This window comes from Tarenaya hassleriana, unplaced genomic scaffold (assembly GCF_000463585.1).
Source record: "Tarenaya hassleriana unplaced genomic scaffold, ASM46358v1 Cleome115, whole genome shotgun sequence".
In the NCBI taxonomy this organism is placed as follows: domain Eukaryota; kingdom Viridiplantae; phylum Streptophyta; class Magnoliopsida; order Brassicales; family Cleomaceae; genus Tarenaya; species Tarenaya hassleriana.
The window spans coordinates 260,304-269,301 of NW_010961841.1; the positions used below are offsets into that span (position 1 = coordinate 260,304).

General features: G+C 38.4%; 1 protein-coding gene across 1 annotated transcript; it reads left to right on the forward strand.

Annotated features, from left to right (window-relative positions):
• The first annotated feature begins 2,832 nt into the window (after positions 1 to 2,832).
• LOC104806061 (E3 ubiquitin-protein ligase ATL23-like) lies at positions 2,833 to 3,670 on the forward strand. Its single transcript, XM_010530783.1, has one exon. The coding sequence runs from the start codon at positions 2,946 to 2,948 to the stop codon at positions 3,453 to 3,455; it is 510 nt and encodes a 169-aa protein (XP_010529085.1). The 5' UTR covers positions 2,833 to 2,945; the 3' UTR covers positions 3,456 to 3,670.
• The last annotated feature ends 5,328 nt before the right edge of the window (positions 3,671 to 8,998 follow it).

Sequence of the window (8,998 nt, forward strand, 5' to 3'; positions counted from 1 at the left end):
TCATCAATCACACATCATACTAGTCTTATTATGTCGTTATTCCCATAACGACACAAGACTAGGGAGTTTAGTATCATTCATAATGATACACGGATTTCATAACAGATCTAGTATGCAAGAACATGTAATGAATCAAATACTCTCATAAAACCGTAGAAAGTATCAATACATCATATGTATCTGAACAAAGCTCATAAACAGTACATCATAGAGCACTAAACCAACAGGTTCGTTATGAACGATTCTAAATACCCTAGCCACGTATAATTGTAGGAACAATGATATATTAAGATTAGTATGAGGCATTATAGATGATCATAGAGAGGATCGTATGTATTGGATATATATCACGATCATGGGTACTTATTTGGAATGAAGTATTGAATGACCCACATGAGATTATCAAATGGACATGAGTTATGACTTAAATCTCATGTGATAGTTTTCTTTTGGATGCTATGACCTGAGATGTCTATAGTATCCGACACGAAGATGACATACTTTGATTGTATCAACGTCTTGCACAACAGAAAGACTTTAAAGGTGTTTTTATGTACATCACGAATCATATGAAGGGTAGTAGATAGTCAATATGAGATTTGTACCTCTCAATCCGAGAGAGATTTCGTTGAACACCCCAAGTGAGAGGAACTGTGGAAATGTGTGGTCACATTATAGATGAATGTCATCTATTACTTACATTTAACTCAATGAACGAGAAAGACGGTGGAATCTGAAAGGTGGCTCATTCCATGCTTTTGTTCAACAAACGATATCGTGTTACAAAAGGATAACTTCTTGAGCTATTATTGGCGTTCATTAGATCACAATGTAACTCTAATCAAAATGAGTAATCATAATGTCTTGCTAGAGACCGCTTATGATTTGTATAACCGAAATGGAGATTTTGTATTTTACTGCTATTTCGGATGAGCCTACACGGTCACACACAATAGGAACGGACGAATACGTGTGCTAAACTGGTCTGATTGGGAATTCTAATTGGATTGGGAATCCTAATTGGAATAGGAATCCTAATAGGATTAAGATTCCTATTATGTCTAGGAATCTTAATGAGATTAAGAATTTTATTACGTCTAGAAAACCTAATGAAATTAGGAATTCTAATGGGATTAGGAAACCTAATGTGATTAGGATTCCTAGAAACCTATTTCTAGTAAAATTAGGAATTTTGAAGAATATATATAATTAAGGAGAATGTCTCCTATGGTTTATTCATTGATGCCTCTTTTAAGTTTAGAATGATATTCTAAGCTTTGAAAAATAAAATCCTAAGTCTCCAAAAACCTTGCACACAAGAGAAATCGAGATCTCTAATCCTAGTAGACAAGTTCCAATAGTTGGAATCAATCCAGACGTGTAGATACGTGTAGAGGGTGTTGATACACTTTTCCACCTTCTTGGATCGAGCGATTCATCCTTGAATAGGCCACGATTCGCTTAAGAGGTTAGTATTTCTTTTATGAAATCTGCATACAAATGTTCAGTGTTTGGGATTGGCTAGAAAATTTTTATTTACCCTTCGCTATGCGAACCCTAAAATCGGATCCCTTTGAATTATGAATTGCAATCCCAAGAAACCCATCAGTTTGCTGAAGCTTTATCTTTAGGTATCAACATCATAGAAGTTAACATTTTGTCTTTTTCATCCTAGGTATTGGACACTAGATGGGTCTCACACATTTGTGAAAATGTGCAGGGTCTACGAAGAAGTAGAACATTGACGAAAGATGAAGTTATTCTACGTGTTAAAAGCAAAGTTATGAAATTTTTTTTTGGGGGACGATGGTCGTTGACGACGGCAAAGCTCCAACAATTCCAACGATTTTATATAAGTACATAAAATAAAAGATTACTGTTGAGACCTGTTAAACACAATTTTCTTAAGTTCGATTTTTGTGCCACCTCTAAAGCTTCGAAGTTATTGGAACACGGTAAATTTCTAGGATATAACAACACATACTCGAAAAGAATCTTTTCCAAATGCCAAACAAATTCAGAGAGAAATATGAATAAAGATGTGAATGCATTTTTTTTCCACTAGAATATTTTTTTTCTTGTGTAGAATGAACTAATTCAAGACTTCTATTTATATTAGAGAGAAGAATCATAAGATAAAATCAATTAGATTTTATTTTGATATTATCTCGATTGATTTTTATCATATTTGATAGATTTTCTACAAATTTTATTTTGATTTGACTTTTCAAACCAATAAAAAAATATTGTTTTAAGATTGTGCAGATTTTCTATTAAAATTCTAAAACTTTTCATGGACTTCTCACATATTAGATTCATTTTGATTCTATCAAATAAACTCAAATCCAACATTTAAAAAAAAATTCATGAAGTTTTCACCAGCGACACAAAGCAAACGGCCTACAGCTTTGAAATTCCATTTCATCGGTCCAAAACACAACCGGCCATACCACAACAACATTAGTTAATACGCCCTTTTATATATATTTTTATATTATTTTACAATTAAATCAAAATCCTAAATCTATTTGTTTTTTCCAGCCGTCTGATTCCACGGTTTAAGTTTCATTTACACGTAGCAGGAAAAAAAATGAAAAAATAATAAAGAATCTCTAGGAATCTCTGAAAATTTTCCTTTTTGGCTAACATCAAATAATTTACGCGTACGGTTTGTTTCTTGTTTTGTCATGAACTGTGTGAGACTACGGCCCAGTTATTTAAATACTAGTAATAATATTATAGCCAAAAAATAAAATAATACAAAAATGCAATAGCCTTTGATATTTGGCTCTCTTGGTGACTATCGCCAATATATATATATAGTTAGTCGTTACTCTGTTTGCCTATTTTTAATTGCCACCAACAAAAAAAATATCAGACATTTTCCTGCTGCAAAGCAAGAATTTTTTTTTTCGCCTTCAAAAAGTAAAGCGAGCAAGAGAGAGATGCTCCGTGGTGGGCACGAATCGTACTTCCCTCCCGTTTCCGCGCCATCTCCGCCGCCCTCCACTGCCAACGTCGCTGCCTCTGGTGGAGGAAAAATGATAGCCTCCGTATTCATGGCGCTTCTTCTCCCCTGCGTAGGCATGAGCGTTGTCTTCGTCATCTACCTATGTATACTGTGCTACACCACGCGCCTCCGGCAAAGCCACGCGCCTCCGCAATTTTTGGAACCGGTTAAGCCGGTAACTGGTAAGGGATTGTCGGTGTCGGAGCTCGGGAAGATTCCAAAGCTATCGGGAAAAGAGCTAGCGACGGTGGGGAGATCGACGGAGTGTGCCGTTTGTTTGGACGATATCGAAATTGGGCAACCGGCGAGGCTGGTTCCCGGTTGCAACCATGGATTCCACCAATATTGTGCCGACACTTGGCTTTCCGAACACACCATTTGCCCCGTTTGCAGAGCCGAACTCGCTCCTAAACTCTCTGAATGTGATAAAGGACCAAAGCCCTAGCTGAAACAAAAAACTTGTCTAAAAAAATTCTTCTTCTCCTTATTTTCTTTCTGATTCCGAGTCACTTTTTTTGGGTTAGTATTTTTTTTCTTCTTACCCGCATGGTTACAGGGAAGATATTTCTAGATGTTTTTTTTAAAATGAAATTGTTTTGATTGTTTGGGGGGGTTTTAAGATTAGTTGCAGTTCTTCTAAGCCACACATTATGGAATTATCAGTTTGATTAAATAAATAAAATAAAATAGGAACTCAAGAATAATCAGTCAAATGGAGTTAGAAAAAATGAATATAGTAGAAAATATTAATGATCTTGGAACCCATGAAAAATGTGCACTATAAAAAAAATTCTTAAAATACTAGATTGAGTTCATAACATATCCTTAATTTCCGAAGAAAGGTTCTCGCACGATACCTTTATAAATATATCTTCCTCGTAATATCTTCATATTTTTGTTTTATTTTATTGAAATTTTTCTCCTCCCACTTTTTGTTCCTCACCAAACTTCTCACATTCTGTTCTCACGTCAAAAAGAATACCATAATCCATTGATGAAATCACAATCAAAAATTTTGTCGAACTTAGATAAGTTATCATCAGACAACTCAACATTTATTTTGGATTTAGTTCATCGTAATCCTCGTATTTCGTATATATGAATAAAATTAATATTATAGAGAATATATGAGTCATATGGATCGTACAGTTGACAGTGAATGACACGGTTATTCTAAAACGAGTGAATTAGTTTTGGGTCACAATGGTCACACCAACTCCTAGGCATGAGTTCTCTCTTGTCTAACCAGTCCCAAACCCAGATAAAGGAGGAGGGATTTTGTAGTAGGTGGCAGCCAAAACTAACCAATGTCATACCTTACATACAATGAATTCAAATGATATAAATGTTAGGATGTCCTCTACTTACGACGCACTACATCGGTGTTGGGATTCCTGGATCTCTAGAGCGAATCTAATTCCTAAGAGATCGGTTCTAGGGTTTGCGTAGCAGATATAAAACAAAACTTTTGATGAAACCCTAAAACCTAGCATGCATGATCTTGTAGAAACGTTAGAACGTTTACCTCAATCGATGTGGGGCGCATCAATTGAAGAGTTCGTCCGATCACTAAAGACAGGAAGAATACTTCGCCCTCTACACGTATCCACACGGCGGAAAAGATTCCAACGGTTGGAACTCGTCTGCTAGGACTGAAGAACGTTTTCTTCTTTGCGCAAGGGTCTCAAAGAGCTCTCAAAAGGTCTGTGAAATCGTCTTCAAGAGGTTAGGAGGCATTTCCCAAAATTAATCCACTTAAAACCCTAATTAGAGTGAGTTAAGGAAATCCCGAGGTCTGGACCGATCGTTCTGGAGCTTTTTGCCTGTGGACGGATCGATCCAGGTCTCTGGACCGATCGGTCTGGAGCATTTTCTGGACCGAACAACTTTTGCACGATTCATCTTTTCTCGTGTGTTTATCCTTTCCTGTGTGTGTGACCCTGTAGGCTCATCCGATATAGCAGTATAACCCGAAATCTCCATTTCGATTACACAAGTCATAGGCGGTCTCTACCAAGACACTATGACTACTTATCTCGAATAGAGTTTGTTCGTGATCTTACGAAGGTTAGTGATGATTCCGGTGGATGATCCTTTTGTATCACGATATCATATATCGAACATAAGGCATGGATAAGCCACCTTATCTGATTCGACTACTTTCTTGTTCACTGAGTTCGACTATACGAGATAGACGAGTTCGTCTATAGTGCGGCCACACATTTCTACAGTCTCGCTCACACGAGGGACCTAGCGATATCTCCCTCGTTTACGAGAGGTACAAATCTCATCTTGACTATCTACATTGTTGGTTTAGTGCTCTATGATGTACTGTTATGCGAGCTTTGTTTAGATACATTTGATATATTAACACCTTCTATTTATTTATGGATGGATGAGTGTTTTATTCATTACATATTGTGCATACTTAAGATGTTATGAAATCCATGTGTTGTTATGAACAATACTAAACTCCCTAGTCATGTATCATTATGGGAATAATGATATGCTAAGACTAGTATGATGTGTGATTGATGATCATACAGATGATCATAGGTATTGGATACGATCACAATCATAGGTATTCGTTGGAGAACGGAATACTGGATTGACCCGCATGAGATTGTCACATGGACTAAGCGTCATGACTTGAATCTCATATGTCGGTTCCATGATTGGATCCTAAGACCTGAGATATCTACGGAATCCAACATGAGGAGTTGCGTACTTTGAATACGTCAAACGTCCTGCGTAACAGGAGGACTATAAAGGCGTGTATCAGGTACGAAATGAATCATGTGCTGGATTGTAGATAATCAAGATGAGATTTGTACCTCTCGTGAAAGAGAGAGATATCGTTGGGCCCCTCATGTGAGCAAGACTGTAGAAAGTGTGGCCGCACTTTAGACAAACGTCGTCTATTTCAGACAATCGAACTCAGTGAACGAGAAAGCAGTCGAATCAGATAAGGTGGTTTGTCCATGCCTTATGTTCGACATATGATATCGTGATACAAAATGATTATCAACCGGAATCATCACAGGCGTTCGTATGATCACGAACAAACTCTATTCGAGATAGGTAGTCATAGTGTCTTGCTAGAGACCGCCTATGACTTGTGTAACCGAAATAGAGATTTCGGGTTATACTGGTATATCGGATGAGCCTACAGGGTCACACACACAGAAAAAGACAAATGCACGAGAAAAGACGAGAAAATTCCGGAAGAGCCGAAGCCAGACCGTTCGGTCTAGAAAGTCTAGACAGATCGGTCCAGCCTAGACCGATCGGTCTAGGGTTTCGCGAGTTGGTTGGACCGACAGGTCCAGGTGAACGGTCCGCAAACGTAGACCGATTGGTCTGAACCTAGACCGATCGGTCTAGACCGTTCTGGACTGAAAGGTCTGGACCGACCTTGACATGAAGACCGAACCACGTAGACTGATCGGTCTAACCCTAGACCGATCCGTCTAGGTCCCGAGGCTTCACCAAAATTTTGGTTTTTCGTTTCGGGATCTGGTTTGAGCAATCGTTGCTTAACCCAATCGACTGTGATTCAGAATAGCATGATTTATTCGTATGGATGGTCCATAGTGAATAAATGCATGTAACTTGATCAAGATATTGGATATCTTGATTGAGTGGGAGCTTTGGGACTGGGATTACATAATGGAATGGATGGTTTATTCGGATTATGTACAATCGTTGCACAGAAACCGGTTAGATCTAGAAGCTCTATGAGTAAAGCACTTGTCAAGGCCTCGATCGTACGTGGCATGGGCCATGTCAAAGTTGGGTGTGTCGTGCTATCTTGGTGAGGCAAGATAGAGAAATGGTGGTTCTCATAGCTTGTCAAGGCATCGATCGTCCGTAACACGGGTCATGCCAAAGCTGAGCGTGTCGGATCATCTTTGTGAGACAGGGTGGAAAATCGTGGTTTCCACAGCTTGAATATGGTTTACCTTAGGTTAAGTTGTCAAGTTTGACTTGAGACTTAATGGTACAGATGAGACGATTATGCAATGATATTTGATATCATAATCTCATAAAGGATCTAAGAGTCGATATGATTGACATTAGATGTCTACCTAAATAGCATAAGACTGAGTGTAACAACTTAGTCTTATGTGAAATACGGATCTTAGTCCCATATAGAAAATTATTGTAGGGTTATTTTTTTGTATGGGAATATAGCTTGTATATGCGTGTATGTTGTCATTGATTGATGATGGAATAGCTGGTAGTAGATCATTAATGTATTGTCGTTGATTGATGATGGACTAGCTGGTAGTAGATCATTAATAGAATATGCATATTGTTTTGCTTTCGTTCTGTTTTTGTCTTTTTCTATAGGACATAGCGTCGATCGGTATTATACCGAAGTTGACGATGCGATTTATCCTTATGAAGGATAAGCCTCTAACCACGGCTTCTAGATCGATCATTGATGCTTATTGGAAGCATGTGGATGATGATCGGGACAAGTCTAGCTTGAATTTTGGAAACATGACTTCGGAATTGCGTAAGCGATTAGAGGACATGGACGATTCTTTTATAGTTGATCAGTTGAATGCGTCATTCCAAAAGAAAGTTTATAGCCACGAAAAGAGTGATATGGTAGTTGTTGGAAAGAGTTCCAACAAAAGGAAGCGTTCCAAGAGCAAGGGCAAGAGGAAAGTGACAAGCGTTGTCATTGAACCTAAGCCTAAGTCCAAAAAGGAAGAGTGTTATTTCTGTCATGCCGTTGAGCATTGGTACAGAAATTGTAGACTCTACCTGGAAGATCAAGAGAAGAAAAAGCTTAAAGAAGCTTCGACTTCTGGTGTCTTCGTTATAGAGGCTAATTTGCTTACTTCTACATCATGGGTATTAGGTAGCGGAAGTGCCTCGCACATTTGTGGAAATATGCAAGGGTTGCGTTGGGAATGGAGCAAAAGTTGCTGCATTAGCCATCGAGACTTATGATCTGACTTTACCTTCTGGACTTGTATTGGAGTTGCATGATTGTTATTTTGTTCCTGCTATCAACAAGAACATTATATCGATTTCATGCTTAGACTCAGATGGTTTCAGATATTTGTTATTGAGAACAAATGTCTATCCATTTATAGAGGTGATTTATATTATGGTAAAGGTTACCATATTAATGGTCTTTTTATGTTTTGGATGACGAACCGTCTACATACAGGTCAATCTATAGCGTAAGTAATAAACGGTTTAAACCGAACGACTTAAGCCCGACCTTCCTCTGGCATTGTCGTCTAGGACATATAAACGAGAAACACATTCAGAAGCTTCATCATGATGGTCTTCTGGATTCATTTGACTCTGAGTCTCTTGAAAATTACGAGTCTTGTTTGATGGGCAAGATGACAATGTAGGGTTCACTACAAAAAAAATGGTCATTTCCAACGGGTAAATCCGTTGGAAATGGCCAAATTTCCGTTGGAAATTAACGTTTCCAACGGATTTCCAACGGATTTATCCGTTGGAATTTCGTCGTTAGAAATCGGTGTCCGTTGGAAAACCGTTGGAATTTTCAACGGAATTGCAACGAATTTTTCCAACCGGCATCCGTTGGAAAATTCCAACGGAATTTCCAACCGCAATCCGTTGGAATTTTCCAACGGAATTTCCAACCGATATCCGTTGGAATTTTCCAACGGAATTTTCAACCGCATTCCGTTGGATTTTTCCAACGAAAAATTCGAAACATATTCCCGACCCGACCCGACCCCGACCCCGACCCCGATCCCGATCCCGATCCCGACACCGACCCGACACCGACATCAACACCAACCCGATCCAACCAAATCACGATCCCGAAACTCACTTCCCAGTAGGTCACCCATCCTTCCACTGCTCCAGCTCAATCCTCCTTAACCCTAGAGTTCTAATTAGAACTCTTCCAACTCCTCCAAGTTAAACTTCTGATATCATATAACATTAATATATATACATATTCAAATTCATATATATATATATATA